At 49.4% G+C, this 22,655-nt stretch overlaps 1 protein-coding gene across 1 annotated transcript in view; it reads left to right on the forward strand.

Moving 5' to 3' along the window:
* Positions 1–5,599: 5,599 nt before the first annotated feature.
* Positions 5,600–22,655, forward strand: part of LOC140492448 (phospholipase D2-like) — a 43,438-nt gene continuing 26,382 nt past the window's right edge. The window contains exon 1 of the mRNA XM_072591338.1: positions 5,600–5,710. Within this exon, the coding sequence (XP_072447439.1) occupies positions 5,600–5,710 (111 nt within the window). The remainder of the gene's footprint in view (positions 5,711–22,655) is intronic.

Consider the following 22,655-nt stretch of genomic DNA (forward strand, 5'->3'; position numbering starts at 1 on the left):
CCTGATCAAAAATCTCTCTCACTCATAAATCTACACAAGGGCTCTGTCCTCACAGCTGCTCTGTGAGAAAGCGTCCCAAAGACTCTCAACCCTCAGAGATTCCTCCCCATCTCAGTGTTAAAATGGCACCCCTCGATTTGGAGATGATGTCGTCTGGTCTGACACACTCACATGCGGGGAAACATCCTCTCAGCATACCCTGTCAAAGCTCTTCACAATCCCCCATGTGTCAATGAAATCACCTCAGTCTTATAAATTCCAGTGAATAGAGGCCCAACCCGTTTCAGAGGCCCAACCCGTTTCATCTTTGCTCATAAGACAATCCCTCCTTACCAAGGATCGTCCTGGGTGTAGGTTTATTAGCTTCCTTCCAGCTCAAAGAGCAAACCTACATCCAGAACCTCCACCTGAGCTACTAATCTTCTCAAAACTTGCTCAGGATCAGCCTAGTGAACGTGCTCTCAACTGCCCCTAATCGTTCCTTAAATACAGGGACCATCTTTGTGCACGATGCCTTTCAGACTTATATCAAGCTCCACACAGAAGGGTAAGTTAACACAAATTGGTTAACTTCAACAGGGCACTGGTGAGAGTCATCCGGAAGGCGGTGTACAATACTAGTCACCATACCCTTAGAAGGACGTGCGGGAAACAGTTTAGACCACACTAATACCTGGAATGAGCAGATCACCTTACGGAGGAAAGTGTTGCCAGGCTAGGCCTGTATTCCTCTGGAGGTTAGACGGGTCAGAGGTGACTTAATTGAAACAGAGAAGATCCCGACAGGACTTGACCTGACGGGTGATGAAGGGAGTCGGGAGCGTGGTGCTGGAAAAGCACAGCCGGTCGGGCAGCATCCGAGGAGCAGGAGAACCGATGTTTCAGGCATAAGCCCTTCATCAGGAATGAAGGGTGAGGGGCTGCTGCTCGAAACGTCAATCGTCCTGCTCCTCGGATGCTGCCTGACCTGCTGGGCTTTTCCAGCACCACACTCTCGACTCTAACCTGTAGTCTTCACTTTTGCCTGGGTGGTGAAAGAACGGTCAGTTCCTGAGAGAGTATTCACACTGTGGGGGGGGTCATGTTTTAAAAAGAGGGGTGCCCAATTAAAATAGAGATGAAGAAATACTTTTTAATTCTCTCCGAGGGTTCTAATTTTTGGAATTTCCTTCCTGTTTTGAGGCAGCTGATGCACAGTCGTTCAATGTTTTTTTAAAGGCAGAGATCTATAGACTCTTGATGATCCAAGAGGATGAAAGATTATCAAGAGGCTATGCAGAGATTACTTATTGAATGGTGAAATATACTCAAAGGTCCGAGAGACCAATTTTAGGTGGAACATACAAAGCCTAACCACGTTTTAACATTCGATGAACATTTGAGAACCCCGGGTCTATCTTTGATGGAGTTTCGAAGGATATGGGGGGGGGGATCTAATTAAAATATACAGAATACTGAATGGCCTGGACAGAGAGGATGTTGGGAAGATCTTTCCCATCAGTAGGAGGGACTAGGACCTGAGGGCACAGCCTTAGAGTAAAGGGAAGAGCTTTTCGGAGATAAGGAGAAACATCTTCAGCCAGAGAGTGGGGAATCTCTGGGATTCACTGTCACAGAGGGCTGTGGGGGCCAGGTCATTGAGTGTGTTTAAGACGGAGATAGATAGGTTCTTGATTGTCAAGAGGATCAAGGGTTATGGGGAGAATTGGGTTGAGAAACTTATCAACCATGGTTGAATAACACAGCAGACTGAATGGGCTGAATGGCCTAACTTCTCCTCCTACTTCCGACTGGGTGAAAGTGAGGACTGCAGATTAGAGTCGAGAGTATGGTGCTGGAAAAACACAGCAGGTCAGGCAGCATCCGAGGAGCAGGAGAATCGACGTTTCAGGCATAAGCCCTTCACCCCTCATTCCTGATGGATGCTATGCTTTTCCAGCACCACACTCCCGACTCCTATGTCTTACAATCTAACCAGACACCTTCCTTCTCAGTGTCCCTTGTGCATGTATTCCTTCTGGTTCACTGGTGTCAGAGAGGGGGGAGGGGGCGCTGGTATTGGTCGGACTGTGGTGGGAGAACAGGTGTGTGCGAGATTTCCGGGGCATCTGAAATGAAGGACCCTTTTAATCAGCACACCAGCCAAATGCCAATTTGCTTTGCAAATGAGAAGTTATTCCTGGAATAGCTTCTAATATGCAAACCAGGGGAAGGACGAGGGAGGCGGAGGGATGTAGGGAACTCCTACAAATGAACACAAATCTTCCTCCTCAGCCCAACGGCCAGCCATCTTTTCCAGCATCAATGCCCCATCCCTCAGTTTTCCTCCCCCATCATTTCCCCAAAGCAGAAGGGGAATGCCATCGGCCCTACCGGCCCCCAAAGGCAGGGGAAGAGATGGCCTAGTGGCATTATTACTAGACTATTGACCAAGCTAATATACCGGGGATCCAGGTTCAACTCCTGTCACAGGAAATGGTGGATTTTGAATTCAATAAATATCTCGAATTGACAATCTAAAGATCGTCATGAGTCGTGATAGTCTGATAGTCGTGAAAACCCATCTTGCTCAATAATTCTGGTCTCCTTCCTATCGGAAAGATGTTGTGAAACTTGAAAGGGTTCTGAAAAGATCTACAAGGATACTGCCAGGGTTCGAGGGTTAGAGCTATAGGGAGAGGCTGAACAGGCTGGGGCTGGTTTCCCTGGACCGTCGGAGGCGGAGGGGTGACCTTATAGAGGTTTACAAAATCATAAGGGGCATAGATAGGGTAAATAGACAAAGTCTCTTCCCTGGGGTGGGCGAGTCCAGAACGAGAGGGCATAGGTTTAGGGTGAGAGGGGAAAGATATAAAAGAGACCTAAGGGGCAACTTTTTCACACAGAGGGTGGTACGTGTATGGAATGAGCTGCCAGAGGAAGTGGTGGAGGCTGGTACAATCGCAACATTTAAGAGGCATTTGGATGGGTATATGAATAGGAAGGGTTTGGAGGGATATGGGCCGGGTGCTGGCAGGTGGGACGTGATTGGGTTGGGATATCTGGTCAGCATGGGTGGGCTGGACCAAAGGGTCTGTTTCCGTGCTGTACATCCCTGACTCTGATGCCCTTTAGGGAAGGACACTGCCAACCTTAACTGGTCTGGCCTACATGTGACTCCAGACCCACAGCAATGTGGTTGACTGTTACATGCCCTCGAGGTAACCACAGATGAGTCAGCAATGGTCTCGTCCTGTGAATGAATAAATAAACCACCTACTTCCCCTCATCCCCTAACTGGCTTGAAGATAGAAGACAGGGGGTGGTGGTTGGTTGCTTTTCAGACTGGAGGCCTGTGACCAGTGGAGTGCCACAAGGATCGGTGCTGGGTCCTCTGACTTTCATCACTTATATAAATGATTTGGATGTGAACGTAAGAGGTACAGTTAGTAAGTTTGCAGGTGACACCAAAATTGGAGGTGTAGTGGGCAGCGAAGAGGGTAAACTCAGGAGAACGAGACCTTGATCAGATGGGCCAATAGGCTGACGAGTGGCAGATGGAATTTAATTTAGATAAATGTGAGGTGCTGCATTTTGGAAAGACAGATCAGGGCAAGACTTTTACACTTAGCCGTAGAACCACCAACCGTGTGAAAACAGACCATTTTGCCCAACAAATCCACACCGATCCTCTGAAGAGTAATCCACCCAGACCCATTCCCCTCCCTTATTACTCGACATTTACCCCTGACTAATCCACCCTAACCTACACATCCCTGAACACAATGGGGCAATTTAGCACGGCCAATCCACCCTAACCTACACATCCCTGAACACTATGGGGTAATTTAGCATGATCAATTCACCCAAACCTGCATAGCTTTGGATTGTGGGAGGAAACCGGAGCACCCAGTGGAAACCCACGCAGACACGGGGGAGAATGTGCAAACTCCACATAGGCAGTGGAATCCTTTCACTGTGCCTCGGTACATGTGACAATAAATTCAATTCCATGCTAACCACTGAGGCACCGTGCCACCCTCTTAATGCTAAGGTCCTAGGGAGTGTTGCTGAACACAGAGACCTTGGAGTGCAGGTTCATAGCTCCTTGAAAGTGGAGTCGCAGGTAGATTGGATAGTGAAGGTGGCATTTGGTATGCTTTCCTTTATTGGCCAGAGTATTGAGTACAGGAGTTGGGAGGTCGTGTTGTGGCTGTATAGGATGTTGGTTCGGCCACTTTTGAATATCGCATTTAATTCTGGTCACCCCGCTATCAGAATGATGTTGTGAAACTTGAAAGGGTTCAGAAAAGGTTTACAAGGATGTTGCCGGGGTTGGAGGGTCTAAGCTATAGGGAGAGGCTGAACAGGCTGGGACCGTTTTCCCTGGAGCGTCAGTAAGGCATCCGACAAGTTCCTGAATGGTACACTCATACATTTATGGAATGAGCTGCCAGAGGAAGTGGTGGGGACGGGTACAATTACAGCATTTAAAAGGCATCCAGATGGGTATATGAAAAGGAAGGGTTTAAGAGGGATTCTGGGCTAGGTACTGGCAAATGGGACTCGATTAGGTTGGGATAGCTAGTGAGCATGGGCGAGTTGGACCGAAGGGTCTGTTTCCGTGCTCTAAGGAATGCCATGAAGCGTCTCAGAGCAAGAACAGCTTGGAGAGTCTTCTTACAGCAGAATGGGGAGGTCCATGGTAACTCAAAAAGAAAGAAAATGCCCACTGGCATCAGTCCCACTGCTTCACTGATAAAAATATTAAACACATCCTGAGTTAGGCCCAGAGCCGGGGAGTCCCAGTTATCTGCGAGGTGACGGCAACTCCTGGTTGTGGTAAGGCACTGGAGCCAGGGACTCCTGGTTATTGGTGATGAGGCAGCACCAGGGGAGCTAGGGGCTCCTGGTTGCCGGGGGAGTATAGGTCCAACAATGAGAGCAGGCCTTATTGGACAGTGTTGGTGAGGTGGGCCCAGCTGAGAAGAGATGGCACCTGAGGAACAGTGACTCCAAACTCAGTGGGTCTGAGACAGGCACCGGTTGAGGTGGGGTGACAATGCAGGTGTCCCTGATGAGCTGGCTCTGGGCCGAGGAGGCCTAATGTACACCTTTATATTTGAGGCCTATTGTAAATTACACTGGATTGTGGCGATGGTTGGAGCTGTTCGTTGTATTTTACGGCATCGTTCACCATAAAATACAAGTGACAACAAGTCACACATACCTCCCACCCTCAATCTCCACCTCAAGAGCAGACAAACATCACTTTTACATCCATCATTGTAAGGTGACATTATAACGCGACAAATCGACCACCTGCCCCATCATCCAACCCGATTATGGTCAATTTAGGATTTCACGTCTGGCCCATCGTCCTAGATTGCTTTTTGTGCTGGTCAAGCCCAAATCTCAAATAAATCTATTTTACATGAGACAGACAGAGAGACAGAGAGACAGAGAGACAGAGAGACAGAGAGACAGAGAGACAGAGAGACAGAGAGACAGAGAGACAGAGAGACAGAGAGACAGAGAGACAGAGAGACAGAGAGACAGAGAGACAGAGAGACAGAGAGACAGAGAGACAGAGACAAAAAAAAAGAAGCAATTTGCAAGAATGGCTCCCGAGATGAGAAACTTCAGCGGCAAGGACAGATTGAAAGAGCTGGGATTGTTCTCCCCAGAAAGACGACGTGCGGGAGGAGATCTGATGAAAAAGGTTTTCAAAGTAATGAGTGGGCTGGACAGACTGGGTCAGGGACTCTGGTACTGAGCGTAACAGAATGAGAGGAGCATCGATTTAAAGTGACATTCAAATGAAGCAAGGGTGATGACAGAAACTATTTTTCCTCACAGCGAGTTGTTAGGGTCTGGAACGCTCTGCCTGGAAACGTGATGGAGGCGGGTTCCAATAAGCCATTCAAGAGGGCACTGGATGGTTATTGGATGGAAAGTGTGTGCAGGGAAAAGGAGACTCAGCTGGAGCTTGGGACGAGGCAGGAGAATGGTTGCAGCCACAAAGGAGAATGGTTCCTCCTTTGCTTCATGACGATTCTGTGATTCCACAGCTCAGGTTCCCCAGCTCCCTGCGGGAATTCCAAAGATTCCCACCGGTGTGAAACGTCTCCTCATCGGCGTTCAAAATGGCCGATTCCCCATCCTGAGGCTGCAACCCACCTTTGTTCCCGAATCCCCAGCTACGGCTGGGGAAGGGGAATGGTTCCCATTTTTGTATCTCCTTCTCCACCACTGAAGAGTTCAAAACTGTTGGAGAAAGCAGATTGGCTTGGCACTAGTGGTGGCAAGGAGGGATCAAGTTGGGCCAACTTGTCTTCCTTCCAACGACGCCACCTGGTGACAGCACCAAGGAAGGGCTAGATGGTCGGGAGGCCATGGCAAGGCCAGTGGGGAAGTGACCCTACCAGAGCGCTGGGTAATGCGGTATTCCTTGAGTCACGATCACGAGCGAGCAGACCATCCGCTTGCTCCCAACTCCAAGTGGGATCCTACTGTGCGGACATTGGGGGGGGGAGGTGGGGGAAACCATCTCTCCCCCTCGGTCAGATTGCGATTGGTCATCCCGCAGCCATTGGGGCCATCCTGATGGAGTGAACAGGAATGCTGATGAGGCCTGGCCAGTATTCTCACCAGGCCCGGGCTCTTGTGAGCTGCAAGAACATTCCGGAACCTGTCCAGCTGGGGCTGATGGTTACCTCAGGAGCAACGGCGTCTCCCTCGGATCTCTTATGTTTCGCAGCCCATCCCCAGGGGAGATGCTGACTTCCTCCCGGTCCCAGTCGGGAGCTTTCTGTCAGTTCCATTTTGAGCAAACAAAACCTGTTTGATTCAGCGTCAGTTGAGTGGAACAGGGGACGGTAACTTCCACTCAAGTTGGCATGATGCCAAAGAAGCTGCTTTATCACAGAGCCGGTCAGATCCTTAGCACAAATCAACCGAGAATTGCTTATGGAATGCCTTCTGCTTGCTTGTGTTACCCACCCGTCCCCAGTTCACTACTCAAATCAATCACGACAAACTTAATTTAAAAAGGATTTGTTCCCTCTTGGATAGCTTTTCCCAATCTATTGTGTGTGGGCATTTACATGAAGGAGGGTACGATCACAGATCGTAGAATACCTACAGCATGGAAACTGGCCATTCGGCCCAACAAGTCTACACCGACCCACCAAAGAGTAACCCACCCAGACCCATTTCCCCCAGCCTATCACTCTGTATTTAACCTCTGACTAACACACCCAACCTACACATCCCTGAACACCGTGGGCAATTTAACATTTCCAATCCACCCTGACCTGCACGTCTTTGGATTGGGGGAGGAAACCGGAGCATCCGGAGGGAACCCATGCAGACACAGGGAGAACGTGCAAACTCCACACATTCAGTCACCCGAGGCTGGAGTCAGACCCGGGTCCCTGGTGCTGTGAGACATAGGTGCTAACCACCGAGCCTCCATACCACTAGAGAACTTGGAAAAATAAATAGTGATATCTGGGGGAGGGGGGGAAAAGAAAGTGTCCATATCACAGAGGGGGATGTGCTGGACATCTGAAAGCACAAAATCATAGAAATCCTGGGAGCTTATCAAGCATATTTTGTGGGCGGCACAGTGGCACAGTGGTTAGCACTGCTGCCTCACAGCGCCAGAGACCCGGGTTCAATTCCCAACTGACTGTGTGGAGTTTGCACATTCTCCCCGTGTCTGTGTGGGTTTCCTCCGGGTGCTCCGGTTTCCTCCCACAGTCACAAAGATGTGCAGGTCAGGGTGAATTGGCCGTGCTAAATTGCCCGTAGTGTTAGGTAAGGGGTAAATGTAGGGGTATGGATGGGTTGCGCTTCGGTGCGGCGGTGTGGACTTGTTGGGCCGAAGGGCCTGTTTCCACACTGTAAGTAATCTAATCATATTCCAGAACTGTGTGGGAAGCTGGGGAAGTGATTGCTGTGACCCTCGCTGAGGTATTTGTATCATTGCAGTCAAGGGAGGTGCCAAACGTCTTGAGGGTGGCTAATATGGTGTAATTATTTTAAAATGTTGGCAAGGAAAAGCCAGGGAACTATAGACAATTGAGCCTGACATCAGTGATGGGTAAGTTGTTGGAGGGAATTCTGAGGGGCAGGATTTACATGTATTTGGAAAGGCAAGGACCGATTAGGGATAGTCACCATGGCTTTGTGCTCTATGCTCATGGTTTTATAAACCTCTATAAGGCCATCCCTCACAGCCTCTGGTGCTCCAGGGAAAACAGCCCCAGCCTATTCAACCTCACCCTTTAGCTCAAACCATCCAATCCTAGCAATACCCTTTTAAATTCATGGGTGGCACGGTGTCTCAGTGGTTAGTACTGTTGCCTCCCAGCACCAGGGACCCGAGTTCGATTCCAGCCTCGGGCCACTGTCTGTGTGGAGTTTGCACATTCTCCCCATGTCTGCGTGGGTTTCCTCCGGGTGCTCCGGTTTCATCCCACAATCCAAAGATGTGCAGGTTAGGGTGAATTGGTCATACTAAATTGCCCATTGTTTTAGGTGCATTAGTCAGGAGTAAATATGGGGAAGGGTCAGGGTGGGTTACTCTTCGGAGGATCGGTGTGGACTAATTGGGCCGAAAGGTCTGTTTCCACACTGTAGGGAATCTAATCTAATCTAAAAATCTTTTCAGAACCCTTTCAAGTTTCACAACATCCTTCTGATAGGGAAACCAGATTTGCACACAATATTCCAACAGTGGCCTCAGCAATGTCCTGTACAGCTGCAACATGACCTCCCAACTCCTGTACTCCATACTCTGACCAATAAAGGAAAGCATACCAAACACCACCTTCACTATCCTATCTACCTGTGACTCCACTTTCAAGGAGCTATGAACCTGCACTCCAAGGGACACACAAAGTCGTGCACTGAGAGACGCAGACACAGAGACAGACAGACAGCTAGGAAGACAATGCAGCAAGATTCCAGCAGTGGCCTTGACTTCTTGATTGGATTGTCACTCTTTGCACTGAGTTTGGTTTATTGAGGACAGGACCTCTGTGAGACTCCCCATCTCTCAAGTGGGACCAAGGTAACAATCGGTATTTTCAGCAAGGTCTTGGTTTTCTATCAGATCCAAAATGCATCACCACCAACAGTGTGACATCATCAAACACGCTCCCTCTCACTGGGGGCTCTGACCCTCCGATAGCGCGGCGCTCCCTCGGCACCGACCCTCCGACAGTGCGGCACTCCCTCGGCGCCGACCCCATGACAGTCCCTCTGCACCAACTCCCTCGGCGCCGACCCCATGACAGTCCCTCTGCACCAACCCACTCCCTTCCATCAAATAAATATTTTTTGGTCATTTCTATGTTGCACCTAGTGCCAATTGTAATTATCCTTGATTCACTTGCACAGCCTTTCCAGAGGGGAACCAACAATCAATTCTATTGCTGTGTGACTGGAGTCACATGGCGGCCAATCCAGGTAAGCCGAGCAGATTTCTTCCCCAGAAAGGGCACGAACGAAAAGATAAGTTTTTTTTTAAAAACAACTGAGAATTAGATGTCTGAGGTGAGGTTATTTGTTGAATTCGAATTCCACAATTTGTTCTGGTGAGTTTTGAACTCAGATCCTAAGATCGGAGTCCTGTGTTTCTGGATTAAATGGTTGAGTGATCCTAACATTCAGATATCAACTCTCCCATCTATTGTGAGTGACGTCAACCCCTTCAGTCTCCCTCCCTCCCTCCCTCCCTCCCTCCCTCCCTCCCTGTGTGCATCACACCCAGAGCTCTGTTCCAACAGTGCTTCCTGAACAGGATTTTAAGATTCACGTACATGTGTTAACTTGCAGAGTCCAACAGCAAAAGTGAAACAATCGTATCCGCAATTCGTTTCAGCCTCTCAGATAAAACATCAGAGGTTGCTCTGCAGGCCTGATTTCCCTCCCTAACTTGGGAAATTTTCCCTCGCCCATTCTTTGCCTAAATGCCGTCTTTTGAAAACTCTCCCTCAGTCTGCTCCCACCTTCAATAGGGGGTTAGGGCTCGAGTTAGGGGATTTTTATTCCAGAGCACAGGAAATTGCTTTGGAAATTAAAATTCCTCTCGCTTCCCTTCTGGAGTAAATCTTCTTTCCTGTCCTCACTCCACCCTGGGTGACCCATCTTTCGGGGCGTGCCTCTCATCATTCCCCGATTAGTCACAGGAAACAGGGATGACGGACTGCCCCAGAAAAAGCTGACCTTCTTGAGGCGATCCAATCCACGGGGCGTGGAAACATGCACCCTTCGCCATTAAGGGAGGGTGTTCCAGGATTTTGACATGGAGCCTGTGAGGAAGCGGGCAAAAGGTGAACTGACCCTTTCCCAGAGTAAGTGAGGACTGCAGATGTTGGGAGATTAAGAGTCAAGATGAGAGTGGTGCTGCAAAAGCACAGCATTTTAGGTCAGGAATTCCTGAAGAAGGGCCCCTGCCCGAAATGTCGATTTTCCTGCTCCTCGGATGCTGCCTGGCCTGCTGTGCGTTTCCAGCACCACTCTAATCTTGACCTTCCCCGGAGGAGCCAAGTCCGCAACGGGATAGGAAGGTATCTGCAATCTTGGTGGGTCGAAGGGTCTGTTCCTGTTCTTTGCTCTGTCACTGCAGGAGTGGGAGTGACATTGAGAAATGGGAGACCAATAGGCTGCGTACCAGCCACCTTCCTGCCCCAAGTAAACAGACCATGGTAAGATTGATGGTGTTGACCCCAGGATTTCATCCACAGTGGCTCAGTGGTTAGCAGAAGTGATTGCTGGGCCCCTTGCTGAGATATTTGTATCATCGATAGTCACGGGTGAGGTGCCGGAAGACTGGAGGTTGGCAAACGGGTTGCCACTGTTTAAGAAAGATGGTAAAGACAAGCCAGGGAACTATAGACCGGTGAGCCTGACCTCGGAGGTGGGCAAGTTGTTGGAGGGAATCCTGAGGGACAGGATGTACATGTATTTGGAAAGGCAAGGACTGATTAGAGATAGTCAACATGGCTTTGTGCGTGGGAAATCATGTCTCGCAAACTTCACTGAGTTTTTTGAAGAAATAACAAAGAGGATTGATGAGGGCAGAATGGTAGACGTATTCTATATGGACTTCAGTAAGGCGTTCGATAAGGTTCCCCATGGGAGACTGATTAGCAAGGTTAGATCTCACGGAATACAGGGAGAACTAGCCATTTGGATACAGAACTGGCTCAAAAGGTAGAAGACAGAGGGTGGTGGTGGAGGGTTGTTTTTCAGACTGGAGGCCTGTGACCAGTAGAGTGCCACAAGGATCAGTGCTGGGTCCTCTACTTTTCGTCATTTATATAAATGATTTAGATGTGAGCATAAGAGGTACAGTTAGTAAGTTTGCAGATGATACCAAAATTGGAAAAGGACAGCAAAAATATTACCTCAGATTACAACAGGATCTTGATCAGATGGGCCAGTGCACGGAGGAATGCTGGATGGTGTTTAATTTTGATAAATGTGAGGTGATGCATTTTGGGAAAGCAAGTCTTAACAGGACTTATACACTTAATGGTAAGGTCCAAGGGAGTGTTTCTGAACAAAGAGACCTTGGAGTGCAGGTTCATAGCTCCTTGAAAGTGGAGTCGCAGGTCGATAGGATAGTGAAGAAGGCGTTTGGTATGCTTTCCTTTATTGGTCAGAGTATTGAGTACAGGAGTTGGGAGGTCATGTTGCAGCTGTACAGGACATTGGTTAGGCCACTGTTGGAATATTGTGTGCAATTCTGGTCTCCTTCCTATCGGAAGGATGTTGTGAAACTTGAAAGGGTTCAGAAAAGATTTACAAGGATGTTGCCAGGGTTGGAGGATTTGAGCTACAGGGAGAGGCTGTTTTCCCTGGAGTGTCGCAGGCTGAGGGGTGACCTTAGAGATGTTTATAAAATCATGAGGTGCATGGTTAGGATAAATAGGCAAAGTCTTTTCCCTGGGGTCAGGGAGTCCAGAATTAGAGAGCATAGGTTTAGGGTGAGAGGGGAAAGATATAAGAGAGACCTAAGGGGCAACTTTTTCACGCAGAGGGTGGTACGTGTATGGAATGAGCTGCCAGAGGAAGTGGTGGAGGCTGGTACAATTGCAACATTTAAGAGGCATCTGGATGGGTATACGAATAGGAAGGGTTTGGAGGGATATGGGCTGGGTACTGGCAGGTGGGACTAGATTGGATTGGGAGATCTGGTCGGCATGGACGGGTTGGACTGAAGGGTCTGTTTCCATGCTGTATATCTCTATGACACGGTTACCTCACAGCAGTAAGGACCTGGGTTCAATTCCAGCCTCGGGCAACTGTCTGTGTGGAATTTGTACATTCTCCCCGAGTCTGTGTGGGTTTCCTCTGGGTGCTGCAGTTCCCTCCCACAATCCAAAGATGTGCAGGTCAGGGTGAAGTGGACATACTAAATTGCCCCGTCGTGTTCAGGGATGTGTAGATTAGGTGCATTAGTCAGGGGTAGCTGTAGAGTAATAGGGTCAGGAGAATGGGTCTAGGTGGGTTACTCTTTGGAGGGTCAGTGTGGATTTGTTGGGCTGAATGGCCTGTTTCCACTCGGTAGGAATTGTATGAATTGCCCTGAGACTGTCATGAGGGGAGCATGGACTGAGACAATGACCATTTTTGTGTTTTGACTTCACAGCAGAAGTGGAAAGGGGTTTTCCTGTTCCCTGGAGGAGCTCCCTGGGTGTAGCTGGGACAAACAGAGTCAGCTACACAAGAGCAAACACGTCTCAAACCCACTCCAACGCTCCATCAACAGGCCATAGGGTGGAGGCTGCTGATCGATGGCGATGCTTTCCCGGGTCAAATAGCTCGGGCACATTTGCTCTCAGCAAGCTCAGACATCAGGGAGGCCAGAGAACTGTTGGTCATCCAGCCTTCCAGTCCAGTCAAGGCAAGGCAGAGAGAGAGAGAGAGAGAGAGAGAGGGAGGGAGAGAGAGAGAGAGAGAGGGAGGGAGAGAGAGAGAGAGAGAGGGAGGGAGAGAGAGAGAGAGAGAGGGAGAGAGAGAGAGAGAGCGAAGTTAGTGCCATAAACCTCTCCTCCCCCCAGCTCGGCACTGAAATGGAACTCAGACAAAACTGACAAACAAGGAGCCTCCTCCCACAGCCCAGTTTCCCCTGAATGCTCACCTCGTTCAGCACATCAAACAAACTAAGCTCAAAGGCCTGTGACCCGCGTGATTCACAGCAGATTCTTTCCTACACTCACTCTCTCTCTCTCTCTCTCTCTCTCTCTCACACACACACTTTCTCTCAGGGTATCCCAGCTTTGTTTTAAATTTCTTCTCTGCCTTGCTCTTTTCCAAATCCCTAACCCCGCCCCCTGTCACTACACCCCCTCCCCCGACCCCTACACCCCCCCGGCCCCTACACCTCCTCCCTCTCCCTGTCCCTGTCCCTGTCCCTGTCCCCTCCCCGGCCCCTACACCCCCTCCCTGTCCCTGTCCCTCTCCCTGTCCCTGTCCCTGTCCCTGTCCCTGTCCCCTCCCCGGCCCCTACACCCCCTCCCTGTCCCTGTCCCTGTCCCTGTCCCTGTCCCCTACACCTCCTCCCTCTCCCTCTCCCTCTCCCTGTCCCTGTCCCTGTCCCTGTCCCCTCCCCCGCCCCTACACCCCCTCCCTCTCCCTCTCCCTGTCCCTGTCCCTGTCCCCTCCCCCGCCCCTACACCTCCTCCCTCTCCCTCTCCCTGTCCCCGTCCCCTCCCCCGGCCCCTACACCTCCTCCCTCTCCCTCTCCCTGTCCCCGTCCCCTCCCCCGGCCCCTACACCCCCTCCCTCTCCCTCTCCCTGTCCCTGTCCCTGTCCCCTCCCCCGCCCCTACACCTCCTCCCTCTCCCTCTCCCTGTCCCCGTCCCCTCCCCCGGCCCCTACACCCCCTCCCTCTCCCTCTCCCTGTCCCTGTCCCTGTCCCCTCCCCCGCCCCTACACCTCCTCCCTCTCCCTCTCCCTGTCCCCGTCCCCTCCCCCGGCCCCTACACCCCCTCCCTCTCCCTCTCCCTGTCCCTGTCCCTGTCCCCTCCCCCGCCCCTACACCTCCTCCCTCTCCCTCTCCCTGTCCCCGTCCCCTCCCCCGGCCCCTACACCCCCTCCCTCTCCCTCTCCCTGTCCCTGTCCCTGTCCCCTCCCCCGCCCCTACACCTCCTCCCTCTCCCTCTCCCTGTCCCCGTCCCCTCCCCCGGCCCCTACACCCCCTCCCTGTCCCTGTCCCTGTCCCTGACCCCGTCCCTGACCCCGTCCCTGACCCCGGCCCCTACACCCCCTCCCTGTCCCTGTCCCTGTCCCTGTCCCTGTCCCCGTCCCCTCCCCCGGCCCCTACATCCCTCCCTATCACCCTGCCACTGACACTGGTCTGGATCCCAACCTCTGGAATACCCTTCCCCTAAAACTGCTGCTTTCTTCTGCTCCTGAAATGCTCATTCACCTCCTGAGACCCGCTCTCGGCTGGCGGGGGGGGGGGGGGGGCAATTTGATTTTGACCTGCAGCTCCAGAAGGGGAGGCAGGAAACGGCTGCTATATAAATGCAAAGCGATGTTGTTGAGCACTGCAGCTAAATTTAAAAATAAAACTCGCTCCCAATCTCGCTGGGATCAAAACAGGGGCACACAGAAATTCAATCGCCCTTTGTAAACCCTGTGACAGGGAGTCACTCCTTGCATTCCCCAGTAAGTTACTCACTTGAATTAATTCCAGGAAGCTGGAGATTCCCGTTAAAGCGGCTGGGCCAGGAACACTCAGGGAGAAATCCCTGGCCAGGATTTCCCCCTCCTCAATTAGCCCAGGGTCGCGCTCAATCCCCTCAGCAAAAGTCGAACTGAGACTGACTTCAGACTGCGAGCAGGGACAGAGACCAAACTCCGCCTGCAGACCGAGCCTCCCGAAAGGGGGAAAAGCAAAACACTCGGACAACGCCTGCGAACACACACACAGAGAGAGAGAGAGAGAGAGCTGGAAGAGATTTAAAGCAACACTCCACTCCCGGCCTTGAAAGGAAGGCATCCTGCAGCAACTTTTTAAGGAGACCCCCCTCGGGGAATATTTAAAGGGGGAATTTTTTGCTTTGAAAGCCACTAGGTATATAAAGTAGATACTTTCTGGTACACTGTCTGAGTCGTGATGTGGAGATCCCAGGGCTGGACAAAGTTAAAAAATCACAGGTTACAGACCAACAGGTTTATTTGGTTAAAATTCACGAAGCACCATGGTTACAGACCAACAGGTTTATTTGGTCAAAAATCACACAGCACCAGGATACAGACCAACAGGTTTATTTTGTTAAAATTCACGAAGCACCATGGTTACAGACCAACAGGTTTATTTGGTCAAAAGTCACACAGCACCAGGTTACAGACCAACAGGTTTATTTTTTTTTATTTTCTTTTTGGACCAGGATATAAACAGAATATTTCCCCCGGTTATATATATTTTTTTCTTTTTTTATATATTTTTTTTCTTTTTTTTAAAATTTAACCCCCACACTACCGCCTAACTGCGGTAGAGCTTATTTTTTCCCCAGCACCCATGGTGTGTGTGTGCAGGTGTGAGACACAGTGAAAGACACAAAGTGTACAAATCTTTATTCAATTTCCACCACCAGGACGATATGAAAAACACCCAAGTGGCCAGTGACAAGCACTGCCCTTCAAACCACAGGGCAATACTGTGTGAGCAAAACAGTGAAGGGGAGGTTAGGGACTAAATCAAAATAGAGTTGGACGGGGAAATAATAACCAACAGGTTTATTTGGTCAAAAGTCACACAGCACCAGGATAAAGACCAACAGGTTTATTTGGTCAAAAATCACACAGCACCAGGTCCAACAGGTTTAATTGGAAGCACTAGCTTTCATAGCACTGCCTCTTCATTGGGGCTTCCAAACCAACCTGGTGCGGTGTGATTTTTAACTTTGTCCACCTCAGTCCAACGCCGGCTCCTCCAAGGCAGGTTTATTTGGAAGCACTAGCTTTCGGAGTGCTGCTCCTTCATCAGGTGGAACCATAAGACACGGACTTTACAGCACCGTGACCGCAAAGGCATGGATTGTAATATTAATCAAATTTCGCTTAAGTCTCTCACCTTTTAGAATGACCATGTTAGTTTCGGTTCCTTTGTAGGTAAAGCCCAGAACCTTTTAAAAGTTACATTGCTCACACCTTCAGTGCATCATCTGGGCTGAGAACACACCTGTTGTTAAAAGCTACCCTCAGAATGTAACTTTTAAAAGGTTCTACGGTTTACATATGAGGGGTGAGCCAGCATAGAATAAAATAAAAGTGAATTGAATGAATGAAAAATCGATGACTTCCTTTCTCTCAATGCAAGATAGCAGACAATGACACATCCCTCCCAGATCATCTCAATGGCTTCTATGCGCACTTCGAGTGGAATTTCGGCGGAGAGGTAAACACCTATTCCGACAAGTCCTGATGAACCTATCCCAACAGTCACTGCATCAGAGGTCAGATTGGTTTTCCTTTGTGTGAATCCAAGGAAAGCGTTCGGACCAGACGGAGTACCAGGCCGTGCACTCAGAGCATGTGCAGATTAACTGGCAGAGGTCTTCTCAGATATCTTCGACCTCTCCCTGCAGCAGGCCACTGTCCCTGGCCTGTTTCACGAGGGCCAACATCATCCCTGTGCCTAAGGCAGTTCATGCAGCGTGTCTCAATGACTACCGCCCAGTGGCCCTAACTTCGGTGGGCAGGAAGTGCTTTAAAAGGCTGGTCATGGCATTAATCAACTCCAGCCTCCCCACGACACTTGACCCACTCCAATTCGGACCAACAGATCCACATCAAATGCCATATCACTTGCCCTTCACTCCTCCCTAGAGCATCTTGACACCGAGAACAGCTACGTAAGAATCCTACTCATTGAATACAGTTCAGCCTCCAACACTATGATCCCCTCGAGACTGATTACTAAACTTAGTGATCTCGTACTAAGCCCTACTCTCTGCAACTGGATCCTCAGTTTCCTGACCCACAGGCTACAATCAGTGAAGATTGGGGACAATATTTCATCCTCACTAACACTCAACACTGTAGCGGTGCGTACTCAGCCCCCTACCGTACTCACTGTATACCCATTACTGAGTCACCAAATACCAGACTAATGCCATTTACAAGTTCGCTGATGACACCACCACAGTCGGTCGAATCTCAGTTGGTGACAAAACAGACTACAGACGGGAGGTGGAAGACCTGGAAAAATGGTGCACTGAGAACAACCTAGCTCTCAATGTTGGCAAAACCAAGGAACTTGTTATTGACTTGTTATTCATGCCCCCTATACATTAACAGCAGAGGGGTGGGACAAGTGGAGAGTGTCAAGCTCCTGGGAGTGGTCATCCACAACAAGCTTTCTTGGACTCTTCATGTGGATGCACTGGTTACAAAGGCCCAACAATGTCTCTTCTTCTTCAGGCAGCTGAGGAAATTTGGCATGACGGTGAATACCCTTTGCCGACTTTTATAGGTGTGCCATCGAGAGCGTTCTGTCTGGATGTATCACTACCTGGTGTGACAACTGTACCATTCAGGATCGGAGACGGTTACAGAGAGGGGTGAACCCAGCCTGGACAATCACAAAGGCCAACCTCCCATCTATAGAATCCATCTACCAGGCTCACTGTCAAGGAAAGGCCGCCAGCATTCTCAAAGATCCATCCCACCCTGGCAATGTTTTTCTACAACCTCTACCATCAGGGAGAGGGTACAGAGGCCTGAACACACACACCACCCGGTTTGGAAACAGTTTCTACCCGACTGTTGTTAGAATACTGAACATTCAACTCAAACTCTGAACATTCACCTGTCCCAGTGTTTATGTTTTTGCTGCTATTTACCTATTATTTACTTACCTATTCTACTTAACTCTGTGATCGGCCTGTATTGCTCACAAGACAAAGCTTTCCACTGTGTCTTGGTACACGTGACAATAAATTCAATTCAGTTCAATTCCTGCAGACTTCATTGACCGAAGCGTGACCCCCCCCCCCATATGCCGTGGCGTGATATCGGTGTGGTTGTCCGTGGTGGGGCAGCACGGGGCGTGGTAAGGCATTTCATACAGCGATGGAACTTCACCAAGGTCAGATTGCCATGGCAACAGGAAGGCCAAGCGTGTTTTCTTTTGTCCGACACTGACACAGAATCTGTTTGTCAAGTTTGCTTGAAATGTTGTTCACACCCAATCCCATTTTCCCCTCAACCTGCAGAGCCTCCCAATTTCCCAGACTAACGTCCTTACCCTTCCATTGAAGTCCCAGCAGGCTCTTGTCCAGCCCAGTATTGGCAACCTCCTCCCTTCCTCTCTCTGTCAACTCTGGCTTTGTGGGAGTCCCCCTCCCTCCCACCCCGATTCCCACCGCTCCCACCCCGATTCTCACCGCTCCCATTGGTGGCTGTCCCCCTCCCTCCCACCCTGATTCCCAACGCTCCCACTGGTGGCTGTGCCTTCAGCTGACTAGGCCCTGAGCTCTGACATTCCCTCCTGAAACCTCTGCACCACGCTGACTGTTCAATATTATGAGCTGGACACAGTCGATAGCGAGAAGGTGTTCCCACTTGGAAAAAGAACAAGAATGGGAGGGGCAGAGATTGAAAGAGATGTGCAAACGAAACAGCGGTGATGTGAGAGAAAACGTTTTCACCCAATGAGTAAAGAACAGCAGAGCCCAGGAACGGGCCTGTTGGCCCAGTCAGCCTCCCCTCTGACACATGAGACCTTTCTAACCTTTTGCCTGTACACGGTCCTTTCCATCTATTCCCTGCCGAATCATATATTTGTCAAGATGCCTCGGAAATATTTATTATTGTATCTGCTTCTGCTACCCCCTCTAGCACTTTACCATCCTCTGTGTGAAATAAAACCTGCTCTCACATCTCCTTTAAACTTACCCCCGTTTTATCTTAAACCTACGTCCTCTTGTAACTGCCATTTCCATCCTCGGGGGAAAAACACTCCAGCCTCCCAAACTATCCATAATTTCTGTAAATTTCCATCATGTTCGTCCCTCATCCTTCGATGTTCAAGTGAGAACAGATCACATTTGTCCAGTCTCTCCCCGTAGCTAACACCCTCCAAAACCAGGCAACATCCTGGCATAACATTTCTGTACCCTCTCCAGAGACTCCACATCCTTCTGGTAGTGTGGCGACCAGAACTGGACACAATATTCCAAATGTGGCTGAACAACAGCTGCGATATGAGTTACCAATTTTTAAACTCTACCCTGACCAATGAAGGCAAGCGTGCCATCTGCCTTCTCCATTTGCGTTGCCATTTTCAGGGAACTCTGGACCTGTACGCCTCGTTCCCTCTGTATGTCGATTCTACTCCAAGTTCTGCCATTTACTGTGTACATCCCTCCTACATTAGATCTCCCAAAATGCATCATTTCACATTTGTCCAGATTAAACTTGCTTTGGGGTGGCACGGTGCTTCAGTGGTTAGCACTGCTGCCTCACAGAACCAGGGTCCCAGGTTCGATTCCAGCCTTGGGCCACGGTCGTGTGGAGTTTGCACATTCTCCCCGTTTCTGTGTGGGTTTCCTCTGGGTGCTCCAGTTTCCTCTCACAGTCCAAAGATATGCAGGTTAGGGTGGATTGGCCATGCTAAATTACCCATAGCGTGAGGTGCATTAGACAGAGGGAAATGGGTCTGGGTAGGTTACTCTTTGGAGTGTGGACTTGTTGGGCCGAAAGGCCTGTTTCCACAATGTAGGGAATCTAATCCAAACTCCATCTGCCACTTCTCTGCCCTAGCCTCCAGCTTATTTAGATCCTCTTGAATCCTCTGGCAATCCTCCTCGCTATCTACAGCTCCCCCCAATCTTTGTGTCATCCACAAGCTTTCAAATCAGGCCACCTACATTCCCTCCAAATCATTGACATATATTACAGACCACAAGGGTCCTAGCACTGATCCTTGCAGAACACCATCAATCACAGATCTTCAATCAGAAAAGTTTCCTTCCACCGCTACACTCTGTTTTCTATGGCTAAGGCATATCCACAACTTTAAGGGCATTTAAATGGTCATCGGATAAACATATGGATGAAAATGGAATAGTGTAGGTTAGCTGGGCTTCAGATTGGTTTCACAGATCAGTACAACATTGAGGGCCGAAGGGCCTCTACTGCACTGGAATGATCTATGTTCTATCTCCCCAGTGCATTGTGGATCCCATGTGACTTCACCTTCTGTGTCACCCTGACCTGGAGGGCCTTGTCCAAGGGCCTGCTAACATCAATGTAGACAACATCAGCCACCCTGCCCTCATCAACCATCTTCCTCACTTTCTCAAAAAAAACCCAACAGGTTTGTGAGACACAATCCTCCCCACACAAAGCCTGTCGTTAATAAGTCCATGCTTTTCAAATGTGAGGAAATCCTATCCCTAAGAATATTCACCAATAATTTCCCTACCACTGACAGAAGCTTCACTTGCCTGTAATTTCCCGGATTATCCCTGCTGTCTTTCTTAAACAGCATTGGCTATTCTCCAGGCACCTCTCCTGTGACTGAAGAGGATGCAAAGATTTCATCAAGGCCCCAGCAAGTTCCTCACCTCCCTCCCTCTGCATTCTGGGATAGATCTCATCAGGTCTACCTTAATGCTTTTCAAAACACCCAACACCACCACCATTTTTATATTGGCATATCCCAGAAAAGCAACAAAATCCTCTCTGGACTCACCGTCCATCATAACCTCCCCCTTTTGTGACGACCGATGCAGTGTATTTGTTAAGGATTCACCCGTTTCTGGCTTCATGCTTACATTTCCTGTTTTATCCTTGAATGGAGCTACCCTTTCCAGAACTACCCTCTGGATCCTTATATATGGATAAGACACTTTGGGATTTTCCTTAATCCTGTTTGCTAAAGGCAAGTCATGACCCCTTTTATCCCTCCGAATTCCTTGTTTGAGTCCTTTCCTGCTATCCTTGCATTTTTCGAGGGCTCTGTCTCTCTTTAGTTTGTGTATACTTCCCTTTGGACTCAGCTCTCAAATTCTCTTGTCATCCAAAGTTCCCAAATTTCACCAGTCTTATCCTCCATTTTCACAGGAACATGTTGGTCCTCAACTCTAATTGACTGACCTTTAAAAGATTCCTCCATGCCAGATGTGGGGGGTTTCCCCTCAAACAGCTGCCCCAATCTACATTCCCCAGTTCCTACCTGATTTTGTGTTCATTAGCCATCCCCTAATTTAATACTTTCACCCAAGGACTACTCTTATCCTTATCCATGAATAACTTAAAACTTACAGAATTATGGTCACTGTTCCCGAAATGCGCCCCGACTGACACTTCAACCACTTGGCCGGACTCATTCCCCAATACCAGATCTCACATGTCCCCTTCCCGAGTTGGACTATTCACACATTATTTCAAAAAACAATCCTGGACACCCCGAACAACTTAATCCCCATCCAAGCCCCGAGCGCTAAAGGAGTCCCGGTCAATATACAGTAAGTTAAAATCGCCCACCAGGATAACCTGTGGTTTTCACATTTTCCATAATCTAACCACATATCTATTCCTCTATCTCCTGCTGGCTGTTGGGAAGCCTGTAGTACAATCCCATCAAAGTGATTGCATCCTTCCTGTTCCTGAGCACTACCCATAAGGCCTTGCTGGATGAGCCCTCCAAGATGTCCTCCCTCGGTATAGCTGTAATATTGTCCCTTATCATAATGCAACTCCCCTCTCTCTTTTATATCTCTATCACACCTAAAACATCGATATCCCAGAACGCTAAACTGGCCAGTCTTGTACCTCTCTCAGCAAAGACTCTCAAAGCTACAACGTCATAGTTACATGTATTAATCCAAACTCAAAGTTAATTTTCATTACCCGTCCTACTCCTCACATGAAAACAAATACACCTCAGAGCGCCAGTCATTCAGTAACCTCTCCCTGTCTCATAGCCTCTGTCTTTGACTCCTCCTTGGTCATTTTACTTGCTGAGCCACTGCTCTGCTTCCAGCCCCCTGCCCACACTTGTTTAAACACGCCCAAGTGGCACGAGCAAGCCTCCCTGTCGGAATATCGCTGCCCCTCTAGTTCAGGTACAAACCTTCCTTTTGTGTCCCACCTGCTCTGAATGATCTCACACACCTGAAGCCCTCCCTCCCCACATCAGCCCTTTCATCATCTATGTGACTGTACTGTCTTCCTATTCCTAGCCTCACTGACATGTGGCACAGGAAGCCATCCTGAGATTATACCCTCACGGTCCTGCTTTTCAACTTCCTGAACTCCCTTTGCAGGACCTCATCTCTCTTTTTGCCCATGGTCATTCGGAACCAAAACGGATCTCAACCTTTGCTGCTGAAATATGCAGAAGATCCTGTGTCTGCTCAGAGATATCCTTGATCCTGGCATCAGGGAGGCAACACACCATTCCAGGGAATCACTAGAAACACCAATCTGTGCCCCAACTACAGACTCCCCTCTCAGTATCACTCACCTCCCACTAAGTGCTATCACACTTATGTGAATCTGTAATTCACTCTCTCTCCTCCTTCAAGATGTTCCTTGAATCCTTCCTCCTTGAGTCACTTCTCTCACACAACCTCATGCTGATAAAAAGAGGCTTGATATTTGATGTTTCTCATGTCGGCCAAAGGGCTGAGGAGTGG

The sequence above is a fragment of the Chiloscyllium punctatum genome, chromosome 21 (assembly GCF_047496795.1).
Source record: "Chiloscyllium punctatum isolate Juve2018m chromosome 21, sChiPun1.3, whole genome shotgun sequence".
NCBI lineage: Eukaryota > Metazoa > Chordata > Chondrichthyes > Orectolobiformes > Hemiscylliidae > Chiloscyllium > Chiloscyllium punctatum.